This window comes from Scyliorhinus canicula, chromosome 22, assembly GCF_902713615.1.
Source record: "Scyliorhinus canicula chromosome 22, sScyCan1.1, whole genome shotgun sequence".
Taxonomy (NCBI): domain Eukaryota; kingdom Metazoa; phylum Chordata; class Chondrichthyes; order Carcharhiniformes; family Scyliorhinidae; genus Scyliorhinus; species Scyliorhinus canicula.
In genome coordinates, this window is record NC_052167.1 from 28,170,180 (window position 1) to 28,194,848 (window position 24,669).

General features: G+C 46.6%; 1 protein-coding gene across 1 annotated transcript in view; it reads left to right on the plus strand.

Moving 5' to 3' along the window:
* The window catches only part of pik3ap1 (phosphoinositide-3-kinase adaptor protein 1), a 184,939-nt gene that overhangs the window by 12,428 nt on the left and 147,842 nt on the right, over positions 1 to 24,669 (plus strand). The window contains exon 2 of the mRNA XM_038783277.1: positions 13,399 to 13,801. Coding sequence (XP_038639205.1) covers positions 13,399 to 13,801 — 403 coding nt within the window. The remainder of the gene's footprint in view (positions 1 to 13,398; positions 13,802 to 24,669) is intronic.

Here is a 24,669-nt window from a genome sequence, read left to right on the forward strand (position 1 = left end):
AGGCGCCGGAATGTGGCGACTAGGGGCTTTTCACAGTAACTTCATTGATGCCTATTTGTGACAATAAGTTATTATTATTATTACCATCATCATCCTCCTCCTCATCATCATATCACCATCATACTCATCATCAGGCAATAAACAAAGAAATAATTGTGCATGTAGAAATGGTACAGCAGTTATCATGGGGGTTTTTAATCTACATGTCGATTTGTTTAACCAGGTCGGTCAAGGCAACCTTGAGGAGGAGTTTATAGAATGTATCCGTGATAGTTTCCTAGAACAGTACGTAATGGAACCTACGAGGGAACAAGCGGTCCTAGATCTTGTCCTGTGTAATGAGACAGGATTGATCCATGATCTCACAGTTAGGGATCCTCTCGGAAGGAACGATCACAATATGGTGGAATTTAAAATACAGATGGAGGGTGAGAAGGTCAAATCAAATACTAGTGTTTTGTGTTTAAACAAAGGAGATTACAATGGGATGAGAGAAGAACTAGCTAAGGTAGACTAGAAGCAAAGACTTTATGGTGGAACAGTTGAGGAACAGTGGAGAACCTTCCAAGCGATTTTTCACAGTGCTCAACAAAGGTTTATACCAACAAAAAGGAAGGACGGTAGAAAGAGGGAAAATCGACCGTGGATATCTAAGGAAATAACGGAGAGTATCAAATTGAAGGAAAAAGCATATAAAGTGGCAAAGATTGGTGGGAGACTAGAGGACTAGGAAATCTTTAGGGGGTAACATAAAGCTACTAAAAAAGCTATAAAGAAGAGTAAGATAATGAGAGTAAACTTGCTCAGAATATAAAAACAGACAGTAAAAGTTTCTACAAAGATATAAAATATAAAACATTGCTCGGCACAACATCGAGGGCCGAAGGGCCTGTTCTGTGCTGTACTGTTCTATGTTCTATGTAAAAAAGAGTGGCTAAGGTAAATATTGGTCCTTTAGAGGATGAGAAGGGAGTTTTAATAATGGGAAATGAGGAAATGGCTGAGGAACATGAACAGGTTTTTTGGGTCGGTCTTCACAGTGGAAGACACAAATAACATGCCAGTGACTGATAGAAATGAGGCTATGACAGGTGAGGACCTTGAGAGGATTGTTATCACTAAGGAGGTAGTGATGGGCAAGCTAATGGGGCTAAAGGTAGACAAGTCTCCTGTCCCTGATGGAATGCATCCCAGAGTGCTAAAAGAGATGGCTAGGGAAATTGCAGATGCACTAGTGATGATTTACCAAAATTCATTAGACGCTGGGGGGTCCCGGTGGATTGGAAATTAGCAAACGTGAAACCACTGTTTAAAAAAGGAGGTAGGCAGAGAGCAGGAAATTATAGGCCAGTGAGCTTAACTTTGGTAGTAGGGAAGATGCTGGAATCTATCATCAAGGAAGAAATAGCGAGGCATCTGGATGGAAATTGTCCCATTGGGCAGACGCAGCATGGGTTCATAAAGGGCAGGTCGTGCCTAACTAATTTAGTGGAATTTTTTGAGGACATTACCAGTGCAGTAGATAACGGGGAGCCAATGGATGTGGTATATCTGGATTTCCAGAAAGCCTTTGGCAAGGTGCCACACAGAAGGTTGCTGCATAAGATAAAGATGCATGGCATTAAGGGTAAAGTAGTAGCATGGATAGAGGATTGGTTAATTAAATGAAAACAAAGAGTGAGGATTAATGGGTGTTTCTCTGGTTGGCAATCAGTAGCTAGTGGTGTCCCTCAGGGATCCGTGTTGGGCCCACAATTGTTCACAATTTACATAGATGATTTGGAGTTGGGGACCAAGGGAAATGTGTCCAAATTTGCAGATGACACTAAGATGAGTGGTAAAGCGAAAAGTGCAGAGGATACTGGAAGTCTGCAGAGGGATTTGGATAGGTTAAGTGAATGGGCTAGCGTCTGGCAGATGGAATACAATGTTGACAAATGTGAGGTTATCCATTTTGGTAGGAATAACAGCAAACGGGATTATTATTTAAACGATAAAATATTAAAGCATGCTGCTGTGCAGAGAGACCTGGGTGTGCTAGTGCATGAGTCACAGAAAGTTGGTTTACAGGTGCAACAAGTGATTAAGAAGGCAAATGGAATTTTGTCCTTCGTTGCTGGAGGGATGGAGTTGAAGGCTAGGGAGGTTATGCTACAATTGTATAAAGTGTTAGTGAGGCCACACCTCATAGAGTACAGAAGGAGGCCATTCAGCCCATCAAGTCTGCACCGGCTCTTGGAAAGAGCACCCTACCAAAGCCTACACCTCCACCCTATCCCCATAACCCAGTAACCCCACCCAACAATAAGGGCAATTTTGAATACTAAGGGAAAGTTAGCATGGCCAATCCACCTAACCTGCACATCTTTGGACTGTGGGAGGAAACCGGAGCACCCGGAGGAAACCCACGCACACAAGGGGAGAACGTGCAGACTCTGCACAGACAGTGACCCAAGCCGGGAATTGAACCTGGGACCCTGGAGCTGTGAAGCAATTGTGGAGTATTGTGTTCAGTTTTGGTCTCCTTACTTGAGAAAGGACATACTGGCACTGGAGGGTGTGCAGAGGAGATTCACGAGGTTAATCCCAGACCTGAAGGGGTTGGATTACGAGGAGAGGTTGAGTAGACTGGGACTGTACTCGTTGGAATTTCGAAGGATGAGGGGGGATCTTATAGAAACATATAAAATTATGAAGGGAATAGATAGGATAGATGCGGGCAGGTTGTTTCCACTGGCGGGTGACAGCAGAACTAGGGGACATAGCCTCAAAATAAGGGGGTAGATTTAGGACTGAGTTTAGGAGGAACTTCTTCACCCAAAGGGTTGTGAATCTATGGAATTCCTTGCCCAGTGAAGCAGCTGAGGCTCCTTCATTAAATGTTTTTAAGGTAAAGATAGATAGTTTTTTGAAGAATTAAGGGTTATGGTGTTCGGGCTGGAAAGTGGAGCTGAGTCCACAAAAGATCAGCCATGATCTCATTGAATGGTGGAGCAGGCTCGTGGGGCCAAATGGCCTACTCCTGCTCCTAGTTCTTATGTTCTTATGTTCATACTGTGGGTTGAAAGCAGAGCACCCGGAGGAAACCCACGCAGACATGGGGAGAATGTGCATAGACAAGCCGGGAATCAAACCTGGGACCCTGGGGTTGTGAAGCAACTGTACTAACCACTGTGCTACTGTGCTGCCCGGTATAAGATCGGCATAAGACACAGGTCCAGTTTCACCTATAGTAGTGCCCAGTCTGGGAGCCACACCTTTAGGAAAGATGTGAAGGTGTTAGAGACAGCACAGAAAAGATTAATGAGAATAGTTCCAGAGGTGAGGAACTTCAGTTGCAAAGATAGATTGGAAAAATTAGAGAAGAGAAGGTTGAGAAGAGAATCGATCGAGGTTTTCAAAATCATGAGGGGTCTGGACAGAGTAGATCGGGAAAAACTGTTCTCGTTGGTGGATGAAGAATGAGTGGGCACAGATATAAGGTAACTGGCAGAAGCTGCAAAACGAGAAAGACCTTTTTCACAGGGTGAGTGGCGAGGGTCTGAAAGGTACTGCCTGAGTGTGGTGGAGGCAGGCTCCATCGAGGCACTAAGGAGGGGCTTGGATTGTCTGTCAAGGAAGAATGTGCAGGGTTTCAGGGAGAGAATCGGACAATCGGAGAGCTGGTGCAAACACGAGCTGAAAAGCCTCTTCCAGTGCTGTAACAACTCTGGACCCTGCAGTATCATAGAACATAGAACAGTACAGCACAGAACAGGCCCTTCGGCCCTCGATGTTGTGCCGAGCAATGATCACCCCACTTAAACCCACATACCCGTAACCCAACAATCCCCCCATTAACCTTACACTACGGGCAATTTAGCATGGCCAATTCACCTAACCCGCACATCTTTGGACTGTGGGAGGAAACCGGAGCACCCGGAGGAAACCCACGCACACACGGGGAGGACGTGCAGACTCCACACAGACAGTGACCCTAGCAGCATCTTTGGAGAAAGAAACCTGAGGCCGAAGCTTTGATCAGAACTTGACAAGGCTAGAAATAAGCAGCGTGCAGACAAATAGAGAGGTAGGGGAAAGGGTTCAATCAAAGGACAAATCTGGTGAGGTGAGGGGCTGCCGTACCGTGCCGAGGACCCTGGTTCAATCCCGGCCCGGGGTCACTGTCCGCGTGGAACTTGTACATTCTCCCCCGTGACTGCCCGGGTCTCACCCCCACAACCCAAATGGATTAGCCACGCTAAATTGCCCCTTAATTTGCAACATTTTAAAAAAGACACATAAGATGGCTATAGAAGAGGGGTGAATGGCAACAGCAGAATTCAAGAAGGGGGAGGGAAAGTGAGAAAATCTGGCAGAAGGCAAGGGTGAGCACCTGACCAGCTGTATACCCCAAGCATCAGCCCATACCTCTCCCACTCTCGGGGGGGTGGGGGGGGGGGGGGGGGGGGCTCTGATGTAGCCGCTCGTATGAGAAAATGAGAACAGGGCTTAAGATCTTAACTCTGTGATAATTCCAGAAGCCTGTGAAATATGGGCGAAAATCATTGGGACAGTGCAGGAGGCTGCGGCTAGAGGCCTCGAGTACGACCGAGAGAGAGAGAGAGATGTAAAGTCAGTAAAACAGAAAGCGCTGGAAACACTCAGCGTGTCTGAGGTTTGTTCACAGTCATTGGCAGAACCTGGTGTGCATTTGTCACTATTTTTGTGACTGTTTCTAAAAGCCCCTTTGCATTGGACAAGGTGGACTTGCATGATAACACCTGGAATTTAAAATTTAACAAATTGAGCCGATACCTCCTGAAAAATGACTCATTTAAACATTTCGACATCTGCGTGTTGGCCAGGAGAAGCATGTTGCTCTTTGCTCAGATATTGATCAATCATTTCCCTGAAATCCAGTTCAGGAAGTTGGCAACTTTCAACTGAGAATACAAATTCAACCCGTGGCTGGTTTACTCGCCACCTTCGCACCCATGACATACGAGAGACTTGGTTCAATCAACGTTTCCAATTTGGACTTATTAAGGAAATGAACTGCTCTGGTTGTTGCAAAAAGAAAAGTTAAAACCGCCCCCAACGAATGTTTTGTGAGTGGTTTTAAACGAAGCTGACATTGTGCATTTCACTGATGAGAGGGCTGTCCTGCTCAGTGATGTATCGCAGTTTATAAATAGCTCAGCCAGCGCTGGTATTGGTGAGATTGTAGAGAGGGGTACGGCTTCAACGGGAATCTTGATGCACGCAGCCTGAAGCAGCAGTGGCCTGGGCCCATCTGGGCTCCGAGTGCGGCCCCACGAGACATTGTGCTGACCGTTGCCCGCGTGCAGCCGCCACATTCCACTGATTTCCGTCCTTGTAGTTTTTTCCCCGGCCGGTATGACTGAAATGATTTGCACGTAAAGCGAGGGAGAGTGAAGTGATGTGTTCTGATTGCTCACAACATTGAGTGTGAGAGCCGTGCGCTCCCTCCGCGTCCGCAGTGTAAATATTCCTTGTGTTTTTACCATTTGAAGTTGATGACCGTTCTATTGATATAAAAATGATTCAGTATTTCCTGTAACTCGTATGGAATATTCAGCATGTGTCAAATGTATTTACTCTTATTCACAGGGTTATGGTTAGTGAACAAGCCCCATTTCACTTTTGCTGCCCACTCACTAGCCCAGTTTGCCCCATCGCTAGTCCCAGGGGTTCCTCGCCCGTTATTTATATAATGTCATTTTTGCTGTGCAGTAACCAGAGATGCTGACTGTCAGCCTTATCAAACCTTGTCAGGGGTAGATGCAGTCCGAAGATTAGGTGGATTGGCCATGCTACATTGTCTCTTAGTGTCCGAAAGATTAGGCGGGGTTATGGGGATTGGGGGGGGGGGGGGGGGGGGGGCTCGGTGGGGGGGCTTTTTCTGTGGGTCGGTGCTGACACGATGGGCCGAATGTCCTTCTGCACTGTAGGCATTCTATGGGTTCCAGGGAGGTCCCTGCTAGCTGTGCGAGAATCGCTCTGGCAATTGCTGATGCCAACGCGGGGCTTCAATACTTTAGAAATAGTCCTCTTGGAAGAAAGGCCTTGCGTTTATGTAGCGCCTTTTGTCACTTCAGGATGTTGCGTGCCTCCTGCAATTCCTTTGGAATTGTACGAAACACAGCAGCCTATTTGCGCACAGCAAGATCCCACAAAGGCCAACGTGATAGTGACCAGTTAATCTGTTTGCGCGATATCGATTGAGGGACAAATGTTAGCCAGAACTCCCCTACCCTTCAAAATAGTGCCGCGCGATCTTTTACATTGAGAGGGCCGTAGGGGGTCCCAGTTTAACAAAGACTGCGTCGGACTATCAGCCTGGATTTTGTGTTTAAATCCCTGGAGGTGGGGCACTTGAACCCGTGACATTTTTACTCAAAGGAAATAGTTTTGTTTTTTCGCTCGAGATTGAATAGGTGGTGAGTCCATTGTTTATGACTTGTGGAAGGATCAGTTCACAGTGACCTGATTGTACCGCTCTCTTTTACATAGAATTTACAGTGCAGAAGGAGGCCATTCGGCCCATCGAGTCTGCACCGGCTCTTGGAAAGAGCATCCTACCCCCTACCCATGGTCAACACCTCCACCCTATCCTCATAACCCAGTAACCCCACCCAACACTAAGGGCAATTTTGGACACTAAGGGCAATTTATCATGGCCAATCCACCTAACCTGCACATCTTTGGACTGTGGGAGGAAACCGGAGCACCCGGAGGAAACCCACGCACACACGGGGGGGGGGGGATGTGCAGACTCCACACAGACAGCAACCCAAGCCGGAATCGAACCTGGGACCCTGGAGCTGTGAAGCGATTGTGCTATCCACAATGCTACTGTGCTGCCCTCATTTCTCCACCTTTCCTTATATTGCTGTTGCCACCTTGACATTAATCCAAAGAGTTTGACGTATAAACCAGAATTCGGGTCTGACATTCCTCAGCCCCAATCTCAGACCCGTATCTGTGGCAACTGTAACAGATACTGCGAACTGATGACTTATATTTGTGTTGACCAAGGTGAGGTATAGAATCATCGAATTCACAGTGCAGAAGGAGGCCATTCGGCCCATCGAGTCTGCACTGGCCCTTGGAAAGAGCACCCCATTTACGCCCACAACTTCACCCTATCCCCATAACCCAGTAACCCCACCTTTTCTCTTTTGGACACGAAGGGCAATTTAGCGTGGCCAATCCACCTAACCTGCGCATCTTTGGATTGTTGGAGGGGTCCGGAGCACCCGGAGGAAACCCACGCACACACGGGGAGAACGTGCAGACTCCGCACAGACAAGCCGGGAATCGAACCTGGGACCCTGGAGCTGTGAAGCAACAGTGCTAACCACTGTGCTACTGTGTTAAGCATCAGAAAATGGAATGCAGTCATCGCTAACACTCGACTCTTGCAAATCGGGCAGAGTGAATTAAACGCAAGTGACGTTCCCTCCGCATGGTCTGATTAATATCGATTCCATATTAAAGGACCACCCTGTAGCACAGACGCCATTTCTCAATTCCCCACCCCGGCTCGCATCTGGGCTGAAGAATTGGCAAGTTGGCTCGGCTCTGATCCGGCACCCACTCACGATGGCCGCCCACGGCTGGCGCGCTTAAAATCTCAAGAGGCACAGCCGCTCTGAAAGTCACGAGGGCCATTCAAGAACTGTGGAAAAGTCTAGAAACCCCATGGGATGCTGCGATGTATTCTTATCAATCAACGTCTTTGTAAAATCGAAAGCGCGAGAAGCAAGGCTGAAAATCAGGAAATAACTTTTTTTTCTCGCCCAAGCTTGTCAGCACTTCTGCTGAAGTGGTGCGTGTGTGTGGAAAATTTCGATTTGTTTTTCAATAAACAAAAAGACCGTAAAATCTCCCAACTTTACAACAAGCAGAGCTGCCCTTCAACACTTGAAGGATCTATCGGATGGATTACATTTATATTAGCTTGATCATAGTCTGAATCCTCAGCCATTGACGAACATGGAACCGTTGTGGGTGTATCTACACCACATGGAATGTTCTAGAAGCCAGTTCAACACCAGCTGCTCAAGGATAACTAGGGATGGGAAATACATTTTCAGCCGACGCAGTGACACCTGTCGTGTTGTCCTGTGTAGGCTTGAGAGATGAACAGACACTTCCAACACAGATGAAGGTTCAACTCAATTTTATTAACTAACTTCTAACTAACTAACACACGATGACTGTGGGTCTAAATGATGCTAACTTAAACTAGAGACCTAAGCCTTGTCCGAACCAGTTGATTCTCTCAGCACGTGTTGTGAGTCTGTGCTGGGCTGGATGAGTTCTTGTTACACTGAGAGGCAGCACCCAGAATGAGCGGGAACCGTGGTGCCCTCTGCCTTTATAGTGTGTGTATTCTAACTGGTGATTGGCTGCGGTGTTTGTACATGTTGATTGGTCCCTGTGTGTGTCCATCAGTGTGTGTCTGCACCATGATATATTGGTGTATATATGACAACACCCACAACCTGTGGATAGATAACATACAACAGCAGATTAAAAATGACCAAAGTTGATTGAAGCAAAGGCTGAGTGACCCGTGGCCCTTTGAATTTATATTTTAATGGCTGGCCTCTGACCATTTGTTGAACGACCAATAGGATGGATCTTCTTTGATATCAACAAATTAACACATTTTGGCAGTTCCTATTTCTGGGATTGACAAAGTCCCGCGTAAGAGACTATTGTGCAAAATTAAAGCGCATGGGATTGGGGGAAGTGTAACTGGATAGAAAACTGGTAGGCAGAGAGGAATTAATGGGTCCTTTTCAAATTGGCAGGCAGTAACTAGTGGGGTACAACAGGGATCGGTGCTGGGACCCCAGCTATTCATAATGAGTTGGATAAGGGACCAAAACGTAACATCTCAAAGTTTGCAGATGATACCAAGTTGGGTGGAAGGGTGAATTGTGACGAGGATGCAGGGATCCTACAGCAAGATCTGGACAGGTTGGGCGAGTGGGCAAACCAATGGCAGATGCAGTATAATTTCGATAAGTGTGAGGTTATTCACTTTGGAATCAAAAACAGGCAGATTACTACCTGAATGGTTGTAAATTGGGAGAGGGGAGTGTGCAGCGGGGCCTGGGTGTCCTTGTGCCCCAGTCGCTGAAGGTGCAGGTGCAGCAGGCAGTAAAGAAGGCTAATGGTATGTTGGCCTTCATTGCGAGACGTTTCGAGTATAGAAGCAGGGATGTGTTGCTGCAATTATACAGGGCCTTAGTGAGGCCACACCTGGAGTATTGTGTGCAGTTTTGGTCTCCGTCTCTGAGGAAGGATGTTCTTGATCTCGAGGGAGAGCAGCTAAGGTTTCCCAGACTGATTCCAGGGATGGCGGGACTGTCATATGAGGAGAGATTGACTCGGTTGGGATTGTTCTATCTGGAGTTCAGGAGAATGAGAGGGGATCTCATAGAGACTTTTAAAATTCTAACAGGACTAGACAGGGTAGATGCAGGGAAGATGTTGCCAGTGATGGGTGTGTCACAGTCTGAGGATTCAGGGTAAACCATTTCGGCCAGAGATGAGGAGACATTTCTGTAGTGATCTCTGTATGTGCATTTACACAAGGGGTTAATGTGTAATCAGTAGCACCACATGATCACTCGAGGGCCGGACCAACAAGGGTATAAAAATCAACCACATTGTGTCTCTCTCTCTCTCTTTAGGGTGTACTGTGACCAGGGCAGTACCAGATTAGTTCAGATGGCTAGTGGAGTTAGTATAGTTACTGTAGTTAGATCTTATTAACTTTGGTTAAAGTGAAGAACTCATGCAATCATTGTTATAGTTACTCAATAAACCTTCTGTTACTACTGGACAAGTTCGAGTCTTCTTCATCAAGATTCAGAAGACCTCATCATTAATCAAGGATTGAATAGCACATGTTACCTACCACACAGGAAACAAAACAATTTCTTCACCCAAAGAGTGGTGAGCCTGTGGAATTCATTAGCACAGGAAGTAGTTGATGCTAAAACTTTGAATATATTCAGGAGGGGGTTAGATATAGCACTTGGGGAGAATTGGATCAAAGGCAAGGGGGAGAAAGCAGGATTAGGCTATTGAGTTGGATAACCAGCTATGAACGTGATGAATGGAGCAGGCTCGAAGGGCCAAAACACCTCCTCCTGCTCCTATCTTCCATGTATTTATGAATCTATGCGCGCAAATTAAAAATGTGATAACTTTCAAATAGATATGGAAGTCAAATTGACCCCCACTCTAATTTAATTTAATATTTTGTGGAGCAATTTTCAATCCATCTGTTTTGACAATGTTAACTGTTTGTTGGAGTGCAGGGTCCTGGGTGATGAACAGCTAGTTTAGTAATTGTTTGTTGCAATGTAAGCTCCATGATCGCAGAACAGCACAGCCCGATCCCATCCCTCATTCAGCACCCCACATGCATACCTCCCAGCAGAGTTCATCACATTGTGGACACGGTGATCCCCCAGCACACTGTGATCCACCCCAGCACAGCCCAGCACACTCTGATCCAGCCCAGCACACTGTGATCCTCCCCAGCACAGCCCAGCACACTCTGATCCAGCCCAGCACACTGTGATCCTCCCCAGCACAGCCCAGCACACTGTGATCCAGCCCAGCACACTGTGATCCTCCCCAGCACAGCCCAGCACACTCTGATCCAGCCCAGCACACTGTGATCCTCCCCAGCACAGCCCAGCACACTCTGATCCAGCCCAGCACACTGTGATCCTCCCCAGCACAGCCCAGCACACTGTGATCAACCCCAGCACAGCCCATCACACTGTGATCCTCCCCAGCACAGCCCATCACACTCTGATCCTCCCCAGCACAGCCCAGCACACTGTGATCCTCCCCAGCACAGCCCAGCACACTGTGATCCTCCCCAGCACAGCCCATCACACTCTGATCCTCCCCAGCACAGCCCATCACACTGTGATCCACCCCAGCACAGCCCATCACACTGTGATCATCCCCAGCACAGCCCACCACACTGTGATCATCCCCAGCACAGCCCATCACACTGATCCTCCCCAGCACAGCCCATCACACTGTGATCCTCCCCAGCACAGCCCATCACACTGTGATCCTCCCCAGCACAGCCCATCACACTGTGATCCTCCCCAGCACAGCCCATTCCAGCACAGCCCATTCCAGCACAGCCCAGCACACTGTGATCCACCCCAGCACAGCCCAGTACACTGTGATCATCCCAGCACAGCCCAGCACACTGTGATCATCCCAGCATAGTCCAAATTAAGGGGCAATTTAGTGTGGTCAATCCACCTTACCCTGCACGGGGAAAGTGTGCAAACTCCACACAGACAGTGACCTGGGGCCGGGATCGAACCCGTGTCCTCAGTGCCCTGAAGCAGCAGTGCTAAGCACTGCGCCAGTGCCGGCCTCAGTCGGTGTATATGTCGAAACTGTGGTATGAGTCAGATGCAGTCACCAAGAGGCAGCATGGAGATGCGAAGAACGAGGGGGAACGAGGATAGATCCTTAGGGGGACACCAGAGGTAATAGTTGCAAGAGTGGAGCGAGAAGCCATTCCATGTCATTCTCTGGCTATGTCTGGATAAAAACATAGAAAATAGGAGCAGGAGGAGGCTATTCGGCCCTTCGAGCCTGCTCCCCCATTCATCATGATCATGGTTGATCATCCAACTCAATAGCCTAATCCTGCTTTTCCTATTAGCGATAGTCAACACTGTTTTGTGAAGGGTAGGTCATGCCTCACAAACCTTATTGAATTTTTTGAGAAGGTGGCCAAACAGCTGGATCAGGGTAAAGCGGCTGATGTGGTATATATGGATTTCAGTAAGGCGTTTGATAAGGTTCCCCACGGTAGGCTATTGCAGGAAATAAGGAAGTATGGGATTGAAGGTGATTTAGCGGTTTGGATCAGTAATTGGCTAGCTGAAAGAAGACAGAGGGTGGTGGTTGGTGGCAAATGTTCATCCTGGAGTTCAGTTACTAGTGGTGTACCGCAAGGATCTGTTTTGGGGCCACTGCTGTTTGTCATTTTTATAAATGACCTGGAAGAGGGTGCAGATGACACGAAGGTCGGTGGAGTTGTGGATAGTGCTGAAGGATGTTATAGGATACAGAGAGACATAGATAAGCTGCAGAGCTGGGCTGAGAGGTGGCAGATGGAGTTTAATGCGGAAAAGTGTGAGGTGGTTCACTTTGGAAGGAGTAACAGGAATGCAGAGTACTGGGCTAATGGCAAGATTCTTGGTAGTGTAGATGAACAGAGAGATCTCGGCATCCAGGTACATAAATCCTTGAAAGTTGCCACCCAGGTTAATAGGGCTGTTAAGAAGGCATATGGTGTGCTAGCCTTTATAAGCAGGGGGATTGAGTTTCGGAACCACAAGGTCATGCTGCAGCTGTACATAACTCTGGTGCGGCCGCACCTGGAGTACTGCATGCAGTTCTGGTCACCACATTATTGGAAGGATGTGGAAGCTTTGGAAAGGGTTCAGAGGAGATTTACTAGGATGTTGCCTGGTATGGAGGGAAGGTCTTACGAGGAAAGGCTCAGGGGCTTGAGGTTGTTTTCGATAGAGAGGAGAAGGCTGAGAGGTGACTTAATAGAGACATATAAGATAGTCAGAGGGTTAGATAGGGTGGACAGTGAGAGTCTTTTTCCTCAGATGGTGATGACCAACACGAGGGGACATAGCTTTAAATTGAGGGGTGATAGATATAGGACAGATGTCAGAGGCAGTTTCTTTACTCAGAGAGTAGTAGGGGTGTGGAACGCCCTGCCTGCAACAGCAGTAGACTCGCCAACTTTAAGGGCATTTAAGTGGTCACTGGATAGATATATGGATGAAAATGGAATAGTGTAGGTCAGATAGGCTTCAGATGGTTTCACAGGTCGGCGCAACATCGAGGGCCGAAGGGCCCGTACTGCACTGTAATGTTCTATGTTCTATCCCTTTCGCCCTCCGTGCTATATCTAGCTGCTTCTTGAAAATACCATCTCACCACTCTCTGGGCGAAGACATTTCTCCTCATCTCTGTCCTAAATGGTCAATCCCGTATCCTCAGACTGTGACTCCTGGTTCTGGACCCACCCACCTTCGGGATGTTCCCACCCAGACGCCTTTGCCAGAGTCATGTGGACATTAATTACTGACTTCAATAATGCAGATTTCTTTTCCATTTGGTGGATGATAGTCGGGAGCCTTGAGGAGGGCCGAATATTGGGTCTCTTCCTGTGGGAATGTACCCGAGATGTTGGCGCCTTTAGGGGCGATGACGGTGGTGGAGTGTGCCACCTTTGAAATATTTAATCAACCTGAAGAAAAAAGGATTTATTTCACACAATAATGATTGCTTTCTCTTCCAGGACAGTTGGCCAGATCCAATGTGGTGATTTTCTACGCAGAGGATGCGAAGGAATGGAGTGCGTACCTCGTCAGCTTGCTCGCGTCCGCTAGTCATTTTGACGTTGTGCCCCACACAGTCAACGAGAGCACCTCGTTTACCAGCCGGGACTTCAGTCAGTTCAGGAAATGTAAATGCCACCTGGTGCTGCTTTCGCCGCAGTTCCTGGAATTGGCCGTTCTTCCCGCGCTGGAACATGGACTGCAGCGGATCTTGGTGCCGGCACATAAAGTGGTCATGTTTCTCTGCGCCGTGACGGAGACGGAGGATCTACGGACCTTGTTTAGAGAATGGAAAAAGTGGAAACGAGTCTCGTGCGACGATGACCCCGATGTTTTCGTCACAGCTGTGGGAGAAGCCATCAGTGAGAGTAAGTTTTGAATTGTCATCATCATAATACTCGTTATTGGTAGGCTTACATTAAACACTGCAATGAAGTGACTGTGAAACGCCCCTAGTCGCCACATTCCGGCGCCTGTTCAGGTACACAGAGGGAGAATTCAGAATGTCCAATTCACCTAACAGCACGTCTTTCAGGACTTGTGGGAGGAAACCGGAGCACCCGGAGGAAACCCACGCAGGCACTCGGAGAACCGTGCAGACTCCGCACAGACAGTGACCCAAGCCGGGAATCAAACCTGGGACCCTGCCGCTGTGAAGCAACAGTGCTAACCATATTAATAGATCCCTGCAGAGCTGCAGAAATAAACAACCTGATTCTCCCCTTTGAAACTGCCCAAACCGCACAGACAGTGACCCAAGCCTGGAATCGAACCGGATCCCTGGCGCTGTGAACCAACAGTGCTAACCAATGTGCTACCCTGCCGCCATCATTTCAGCGAAGTTACCTTACCCCTTATAGATGTCCCTCAGTAGACTCACACAACCAAATGGGTTCTTAAACTCCATGCCAGAGCAATAAGCTGTGTGGATCGTTTTCACATTTGGTATGAATCATAGAATCCCTACAGTACAGAAGGAGGCCATTAGGCCCATCGAATCTTGACCAATCCTCTGAAAGGGCACCCTACGTTGGCCCACTCCCCCTCCCTATCCCCGTAACCCCACCTAACCTGCACATCCCTGGACACTAAGGGGCAATTTAGCGTGACCAATCCATCGAACCTGCACATCTTTGGACTGAATGGAGATGCCAGCATTGGACAGGGGTGGACACAGTGAGATGTCTCACAGCTTAAAATCCAGGTTAAAGTCCAATGGGTTTATTTGAAACTTCGGTGCGCAGCTCCTTCATCCTGTGAAGTGGATGAAGACAGGTTCACAATCGCAGCATATACAGGCAGAGACACAATTGCAAGATAATTACAGTTTGGAATGTGAGTCTTTACAGGAACAGACTGTGAGTGGAGTGAATGATAATCACAAGTAGTCTTGATTTGATTTAGATTTTTTTTTGATTTGATTTATTTATTGTGCCGAAGTACAGTGAAAAGTATTTTTCTGCGGCCAAGGAAACATACACAGAAGACAAAAAAAAAATCGAAGTGTGAATTGTCACAAGCCAGGACAGTTAGTAAGATTCTACAAATACAAGCAGTATGTTGGGAGTTACATATAACCTGGTTGAGGCCGTCCTCATGCGAGCAATACTTGGCGATTCCGCGTTGTTGTGTGTCTTGAAGGCCGCCTTGGAGAATGTTTACCCGAAGATCTTGACTGCTGAAGTGTTCCCCGACTGGAAGGGAACACTTGGCGATTGTTGAGCGGTGTCCGTTCATCCGTTGTTGTAGCGCCTGCATGGTCTCGCCAATGAGGCACGACTCGTAGCACAGAGTGTAACTCTTCGGACTGTGGGAGGAAACCGGAGCACCCGGAGGAAACCCGCACAGACACAGGGAGAACGTGCAAACTCCACACAGACAGTGACCCGAGGCTGGAATTGAACCCGGGTCCGTGTGAGGGAACACTGCTAACCGGCATGCTGCCCCCCCCCCCCCCCCCCCCTTCCGCCTTCCCCCCCTGGCATGGCCATATTTGGAGTGTGTGAACACTGTCCAGAACACCCCATAATGAGAGGATATGCAGGTATTGAAGTGGTTTGCTACAATAATGCCAGGACTGAATTCCAGAAGGAAGGGCTTGAATAATTTCCGGTTTCTTAGTTGGATCAAAGAAGGCTGAGGGGTTGGGGTTACTGGAAGATTTCAAAATGATTAAACATGATGAGGGGGAAGGAGGTGAATAATTCTGGTTGGAGAAGCTGTACAAGAAATTTGACGCAGGACTATTTGTAAGGCGACTTGCAAGGTTTTCAGACGAGTCTGTGGACAAAATTGAGAGTGTACAGAGTTGGAGGAAACCTTGGATAGGGAACTGGTTTGGAGGGAGGGAGAAATTGGCAGGATATGACGTTCAACCTGGGATTTGCACAGGGTCCCAGTTTTTTGTTACAATAATAAATGATGTGGATAATGGAACAGCCATCCATTTACCCTGGCTTGCTGACAAAATTTTGGTAACACCGTATGTCCGTTAGGATCTGCCATGTGCTGAGCCGAGGGTGGCATGGTGGTGCAGAGGTTAGCACTGCTGCCTCACTGCACCGAGGGCCTGGGTTCGATCCCGACCCCCGGGTCACATTCTTCCCGTGTCCGCGTGGGTCTCACTCCCCTCACAACCCAAAGGATGTGCAGCTTAGGTGGATTGGTCATCCCACTCCTGATATTGTCTTTACATGGGCTGTTTAACACAGGGCTAAATCACTGGCTTTGAAAGTAAACCAAGGCAGGCCAGCAGCACGGTTCGATTCCCGTACCAGCCTCCCCGAACAGGCGCCGGAATGTGGCGACGAGGGGCTTTTCACAGTAACTTCATTTGAAGCCTACTTGTAACAATAAGCAATTTTCATTCATGCTAAAATTGTCCCTTAATTGGAAAAAAAGAATGGGGTACTCTAAATTTAAAAATAAAGGGAATGTGCCGAGTGTGCTGGAGGCATTAAAGAGGGAGTTGGATTATCCTTTGTAAAGGAAAAATGTGCAGGGTTAGGGGGAGGGAAATGACACGAAGTGAATTGCTCCTTTGGAGAGCCAGTATCAACGTGGGAAGGCTGAATAGCCTCGCTGTGTTAGCAATGATCCTGTGATTCAAACCTATTCGGGCCCAGAGAGTGGGCAGGTGTAACTCGTCCCTCGTGAAAACTGACCATGGTGATGTTGCCAGCAATGATAAGGGAGTGGTGGGCTGGTTGGATAATTGTTTTTGTGTCAGTATGTACAGGAGAGGAAGAGGTCACCGTGATTTGATTGGATTTGATTTATTGCCACGTGTACCGAGGTGCAGTGAAAAGTATTGTTCTGCGTACAGTCCAGACAGATCGCTCCATACATGAAAAAATATCGGACATATATAAACACGCAATGTAAATATACAGACACAGGCATTGGGTGCAGCATACAGAATGCAGTACTACTCAGTAGAGAAGATGTGTGAAGAGATCAGTTCAGTCCACAAGACGGTCGTTCAGGAGTCTGGTAACAGCGGGGAAGAAGCTGTTTTTGAACCTTAGTGTGTGTTCTCAGACTTTTTTATCTCCTGCCCGATGGAAGAGGTTGGAAGAGAGAATAACCCGGGTGGGAGAGATTGTTGTCGTTACACCACTCCACTATGTTCTCTATCTCCCAGACATCGCAAGGCAACTAATATTGGATTACTGCCGGGGAACTCACTCAAATTAAAATTAGCAAAGTAACAAAGAAAATGATAGCAGTGAAGAGTGACAAACCCCCAGTACCAGATGGTTTCATTCCCCGGATTTCAAAACATTGCAGATGTTTCAACTATAATCTTCCAAAGTTTTCTCAATTCTGGAATTGTGTCTTTTGATTGGCTAGTTGCAAATGTCACTCCGCAACTTAAGAAAGTGAGGGGGGGGGGGCGGGGGGAGCAACCGCAACTGGCAACACAGTGTCTTTATTGTAATAAAACATCCCCAGGCTCCTCAGGGCAGTGCAATTCTATAAAAGAATGACAGTGGGTCAGGGAAGGGATGGTTCAACAGATGGTCAAAGAGATCGATTTTAAGGCGTTGTCTGGACTGGGAGGGAGTGAGGCAGAAAGGGTTAGGGAGCAAATTCCAAAGCTAAGGGACCAGACAGCAGAATGCACAGCGACCAACCGCGGAGGGATGAGAGGCTGGGAATTAGCGACTAATTTGGAAAACATCCTGCAGCGGAATTCTCCATCGCCGGGATCCACCGCTTCGCCGACAGCGGACCCACACCCCTGGGTTTCCCAACGGCGGGGGGGGGGGGCGGGGTGGCCTCAATGGGGAACCCCATTGGCCGGCTGTCGGAAAGGAGAATCTCACTGTCGGTGGGGGGCGCGCACCGCATTGCAAAACGCGGCTGGAGGGACAGAGAAACCTGCCCGTGATTTCCAGGAAATTGTAGACTATTGAGCAGGGAGTGACTGAATATCTTGGACATTTCCTGTTGAATCAGCAAAGGGAGACTCTGTGGATGTAACGGGTACGCCTGATTGCCTGGCCGTGCCTGAGTTTTGAAGAGGTAACCACGGATGTTATTTATATGGATTTAATAAACGCCCCTCACAAGAGACTTCCAATTCACACAATTGAAGACATATTAGCCTGGTTAGGAAATGGGTCGAGTGGCAGGAGGCGAACAGTAAGTGTAACAGGCAGCTTCTGTAATATGACAGGTGGTAGTCCCACAGCGTTGATTGGAGCAGGGGCTGGGAGGTTTTGGAATATTCCTCTGCCCTGTGACTGTTTTTTAAGCAGCCGATGGGGTGGATGATCTTGATGTCAGCATGTCCAACTGCACCTGAGAATAGAGTGGAATAATTTTTTATTTAAAATTTTTTTTAAAATAAATTTAGAGTACCCAATTATTTTTTCCAATTAAGGGGCAATCTGGCGTGGCCAATCTTTGCACATCTTTGGGTTGTGGGGGCGAAACCCATGCAGACACGGGGAAAATGTGCAAACTCCACACGGACAGTGACCCCGAGCCGGGATCGAACCCGGGACCTCAGCGCCGTGAGGCGGTTGTGCTAACCACTAGGCCACCGTGCTGCCGAGTGGAATAAATTAACTATTCTTTTAACGCGGCACCTCAGTAAATTGACAAATCCTGTTGAGGCCCCAATTATTCGCCGTGTTTATTAACATCTTACACGCGGGATGGAAAGTTACACATCAAGTTTGCCGATGACACAAAGACGGGCGGCATTTTAAGCAATGTGGGGCGTCAGCATAAAATTTCAAAGCGATAAGGTGACACGGTAGCACAGTGGTTAGCACTGCTGCCTCACAGCGCCAGAGCCCCGGGTTCGATTCCAGCCTAAGGTGACTGTGGAGTTTTTATTTCTCCCGTGTCTGCGTGGGTTTCCTCCGGGTGCTCGGGTTTCCTCCCACAGTCCAAAAATGGGCAGGTTAGGTGGATTGGCCATGATATATTGGCCCCTCTGTGTCCAAAGATGTGTAGATTAGGTGGGGTTACGGGGATAGGGCAGGGGGGTGGGCCCTGGGTAGGGTGCTCTTTTGGAGAGTTGGTGTGGACACAGAATCACAGAATAAAACAGTGCAGAAGAGGCCCTTCGGCCCATCGAGTCTGCACCAACACATGGAAGGCCCTGACCCTCCCACCTAATCCCATTCGCCAGCACTTGGCCCATAGCCTTGAATGTTATGATGCCATCCAGGTACTTTTTAAAGGGTGTGAGGCAACCCGCCTCTCCCACCCTCCCAGGGAGTGCGTTCCAGGCCGTCACCACCCTCTGGGTAAAAAGGGTTTTCCTCAAATCCCCCCTAAACCTCTCGCCCCTCACCTTGAAGTTGAACTTGATGGGGTGACTGGCCTCCTTCACCATTGTAGGGATTCTATGGTTCTAATCTCTGAATAATGATAGATTAGGAGAATGGGCAAATAATATTTCAATGTTGGCAAATGAGAAGTCACCCACTTTGAAAATAGAAGAAAGATTTGCATTTATTTTAATTTTGTTTTAAATTATTTTTTTTATTTTTTTTAAATTTAGAGTACCCAATTATTTTTTCCAATTAAGGGGCAATTTCAGCGTGGCCAATCCACCTACTCTGTACATTTTTGGGTTGTGGGGGCGAAACCCACGCAGACACGGGGAGAATGTGCAAACTCCACACGGACAGTGACCCAGAGCCAGGATCGAACCTGGGACCTCAGCACCGCGAGGCAGCAGTGCTAACCACTAGGCCACCGTGCTGCCCCAGATTTGCATTTATATATTATTGTGACAAGGACAGCGCGGGGGACCAGTGGTTAGCACTGCTGCCCCACGGCGCTGACGACCCGGGTTCGATCCCGGCCCTGGGTCACTGTCCATGAGGAGTTTGCACATTCTCCTTGTCTCTGCGTGGGTCTCACCCCCCACAACCTAAAGATGTGCAGGGTGGGGGGAATAGGCCACGCTAAATTGCCCCTTAATTGGAAAAAAAAAGCAACTGGGTACTCTAAATTTTTTTTTTAAATTTCACGATGACCAGATGTCTTGACGTGTGTTACAGACCCTGTGTGAGATAAGAAATGGGGAAGCTCATTTACACATAGAAAATAGCCACAAAGAGCAAAACAAAGAGTAAATACCCAAAGAGATTTCGGGGTCCAGGTAAATCGATCACTAAAATGTCGTGAAGCGGTACAGAAAATTATCCATCAGGCTAAGGGAATGCTGGACTTTATATCTGGAATATCCAGAGGGCTAGAATACAACAGGATAAGAGTCATTATATTGCTATACGAACCCTGTTTAGACTACACCTGGAGTACAATGTTCAGTTTTGGGCAGCAGGACCTGTGGAAGGATTTATCGGCCGGGGAGAGAGCGCAGGATAGATTTTATCAGAATGTTACCTGGATTCTGAAGGTTACATTATGAGGCGTGAAGCCCAAGTCTGTGGACGGAGATAGAAGTGAGAAACAAAATGTCAAGTCTCTGATTCTGGAAGCGATAAAACGCTGAGTCAAATGCCTCGCCCCTGCAGCCCTCCTCACGTATGTGGTATGTGGATCCTGCCCCGTGCCAGGCCCTTGCCTACCCTCCTCACTCGATGGTATTGTTAGACGTTTAGCTACTGTTGTATGTAGAGTCAAAGGTTCTGCTGCTTTGCCACAAACACCTTTAATTTACTTCAACAGACTTTGCACAAAACTCTAACATCACATCACCTGACACAAAGGCCACCTGAAGCCCTTTCACATATCAGTGTCAATTATTGGATACTTAACACAAATGAGACAACTAATTCTCTTAACCCATTACTTGACAGTCTCCCCTTCCTTGGAGAAAAAAATAATTAGGTGAAAACAAGGGTTACAAGAAACTCAAACACATACGCAATTTCTCCCCTTCTATTTTTTTTTCATTTTTGGAAGAAGAAAAAACAGTCACAGAAACAAGTTCATTCACAATATCCAAAAGTTTCTGTGAGCTAGCCCCTCTTTTTCTAAAGCAGTTTGACAATTGATATCTACTGTCAACCCATTTAATTTTTGCTATTTCTCCTCTGTCTAACATCTGATTCAAACTTGTGATGCCTATCCTTAACCTTTTTTCATTGACATTTTTTGAAGAGTGCACATTTTCCCACAGGGATGTATTGTCAATGTGACATTCAATAGGTATATTACCCAAATCCCCTAATCCCAACATTTCTGTCAATATCTGAGATATATAAAAGGCCATATCCACCGCCTCTACAAGGCTTAAACATGTCAGCAGTCAAAGTGCTTTTGACCACTCTCCTTATTTTCCCACACAAGAGGGCCATTTACCATTGTTCCCCAAAAGGAAAATTAGAAACATAAGAACATAAGAACTAGGAGCAGGAGTAGGCCATCTGGCCCCTCGAGCCTGCTCCGCCATTCAATTAGATCATGGCTGATCTTTTGTGGACTCAGCTCCACTTTCCGGCCCGAACACCATGACCCTTAATCCCTTTATTCTTCAAAAAACTATCTATCTTTACCTTAAAAATATTTAATGAAGGAGCCTCAACTGCTTCACTGGGCAAGGAATTCCATAGATTCACAACCCTTTGGGTGAAGAAGTTCCTCCTAAACTCAGTCCTAAATCTACTTCCCCTTATTTTGAGGCTATGTCCCCTAGTTCTGCTGTCACCCGCCAGTGGAAACAACCTGCCCGCATCTATCCTATCTATTCCCTTCATAATTTTAAATGTTTCAAACCTCCTGTGCTTGAAAACCCATCGCATAAATTTGCATAGGACGCATCACTATAAACTCTGAGTTTCAAGTGCCCAAGGTCACCTAAAACCGGGAACCTCAAAACACACTCCTGCATTTTTAGTTTGACCAACGCCTTATTTGCCCTTATTATGTCTTCCACTTCGGGATCATTCATTTTTGTACTCAACTCTGAGACATCAAAACTCACGTCCGGTCTAGTCTGTCTATCTAACCAATTCAGTTGTCCAATTAAACTTTGCAGTTGCTCTTTTTCCATCTTTGAAACCATTGCGTCTTTTTGTGAAACCCGTCCATGACTAATTGCTGTTGAGCTGATGCTTTCCAAATAAGATTGCTGATGTAAAGTTGCTCCTAACTTAGTCTGTTCGATTTCCAGTCCAATATATGTAAATGCACCGGAAGCCTCACTTCCAACCCTGAATTCTTTCCTCAAACCAGAGAGTACAATAGCTTTCAAATCACTCGTCCCACCCCATAAAAAAATCATTGACATGCATCATAAAGATGCCAGAAAGATTTCCGTTATAGTGCCAATAAAACATTGCAGGATCTGCTTTCAACTTTAACAAAACTGATCTTACCGAAAAGTACCAGACTCGAGATGCATCATTTAATCCATATACACATTTGTTCAACTTCCAGAGTACCCCTTCTGTGTTAGCTGCCTCTTTAGGAGGATGGAGAAAAATGTCTCTCTGGAGCTGATGCCCCTGCAAAAAGGCAACTTTTATATCTATAGATTTCCATTCCCACGCCTTTGTGGCTAATCGAGCCAAGAAGATCTTTAAAATAACTTTTCCTGCCGTAGGTGAATCTACACTTAAATTCTGATCTTCTAAGTTTTCTTCAAATCCCCTTGCCACAAGCCTGGCCTTTGCCTTATAAGTTCCATCCGGAAGAACCTTTTCCATGCAAATCCATCTGTGGGATAGAGCTCTTTGTCCCCTATCCGGTATTTATGTGTATACCACAAATTCACGCCAACTATGCAGTTCTTGCTGTTTGGCATCTTTTTCATCTACTTTATTGAAAGCCACCAAAATCTCACGTGCATGTGGGCTTCTACTCCTATTAATATTTATAGTCTTGCTTATGTTCCGAGATCTTGATAAACTATGTCCCCTCTCCCGCCTGGAATCTCGTTCTGTACTGCTACTGCTTGATCTTTCCCTTCTGCTGTGGGATGTTCTTTCAATAGTTCCTCGAGCTTTTCCTGCGGACCTGTTCACTATCTGATGTACTATCTGAACTAGCACTGCATTTCTGTGCCCTCCATTTTTGAACTTTGTGTTCCCAATCCATTGTCTTGACTCCCTCCCCGGAATGCTGTACATTCAACCAATGTTTATACTTTCCAGTGGCCTTACCTGCTCTACTAATAACAGTTGCATCCTTCCATTGACTAGACCCTTCAGGCAAGTATGTCAATTTTGTACTAACTTTTGGCAGTTGTCCTTTTGGAAAAATGGCCTGTTCTAATTCATCAGAAGTGTTGTGTTCCTCTACAGAAACCCTGTCTATACCAGTTAACTGGTCCTCATAGTTCTGGAACACGTGCGTACCAGATGACTCTGGTTCCTCGTCCTGTCTGTCTGCTCTGTCTAAATTTGAAAATTTGTAATCTGTACCCATTATCCTTGATGAATGTACCCAAACAGTTTGATTTTCACGTTGCAAAACAATTGTTTTGACATCTATGCCTATGATCTTCCTTGGGCCTTTCCATTCATTAAAATTGTCTCCTTGCTGAAAAACGGCATCTGATGGCCGTACATTATGTCTTAAAGCTCTGCGAATTCTTTCAGAGACTTCTGCTTCCAAAAAAGCTTTTCTACTGCTATGGAATGCATTTAAATGTTCAGCAAAACCAGAGCTAATTGTAGTCCCTTCCCAAGCTGGAGGCTGGTCATCGAAGATGGATGGAATTTTATGATTTCTACCAAACACTAATTGATAGGGACTATAGCCCCCAACCATCTGCAATGAATTATTTGCATGTACCGCCCATGCTAAAACTGAATTTAACTTGCAGTTTGGTCTATCTGCCAAAATTTTCCGGAGCATGTCATCTATTACCGCATGGTTCACACACACCATTACTAAATGGGCTTTCCTCAGCCGTATTCATAACTGTGATATTCACGTTTTCACACACATCCCCAAACTCATCATTAGCAAATTCTTCCCCATTGTCTGTAAGGAATTTTGCCAGTGGGCCCATTCCTGTCCCTATCCATTTTTCCACGGTTTGACCCAGAATTACTCTCTTTTCTTTACTTCGTACAATTGTTGATTGACTAAATCTGGTTGCTAAATCTACAAAATGCAAAATAAATATATTATTGGTTTTATCCCAGATCTTAAGGTCCATGGCCACAATGTCGTTAAAATCCTTGGCCAAAGGTAGGGTGACTATTGGCCGTGCTGGTGTCCTTCTGTATTTCCTACAAACTTCACACTGATCACTAACCTGTTCTATCAGTTTAGTATAGTCTTCATCCCTTACCCCTGTATTCTTTAATACATTTTACAGCCTCCGTGGAAACGGATGTGCAAATTGCCTATGCAGTTTTGATACAACAAGCTTTTTAATCAGCTAAAGTCCCATTTTCAACTGCCGTTAACACATTCTTAACAACTGTACTTGAAATATTACTTGGCAGCAATGGAATACAATCGTGTCCTGACTGTGTAAATTGTAAGTCTTTCCAAAAACTGTTGCCTTATCCTGTTCCATATCCAGTTTCATGTGTGCTTTCTTCATCGACGGTCTGCTCAGAAGCAAAGGTACAGAAGCACTTGATACAACATCCGTGCTAATGAAATGATTCACTCCGGCAATATTGCAAGGGATCACCACTCTTTTCAGCGACTTCAGAGTATTATCATTCCCAAAACCTGAAACTTGTGGAACTTTCAAATTCCTTAACCTTGTTACGATTTTCAACATTCGAGGAGTCCAGATAACATTTTAACCAGTCAATTCCACACACAGTAGATGTGCAGC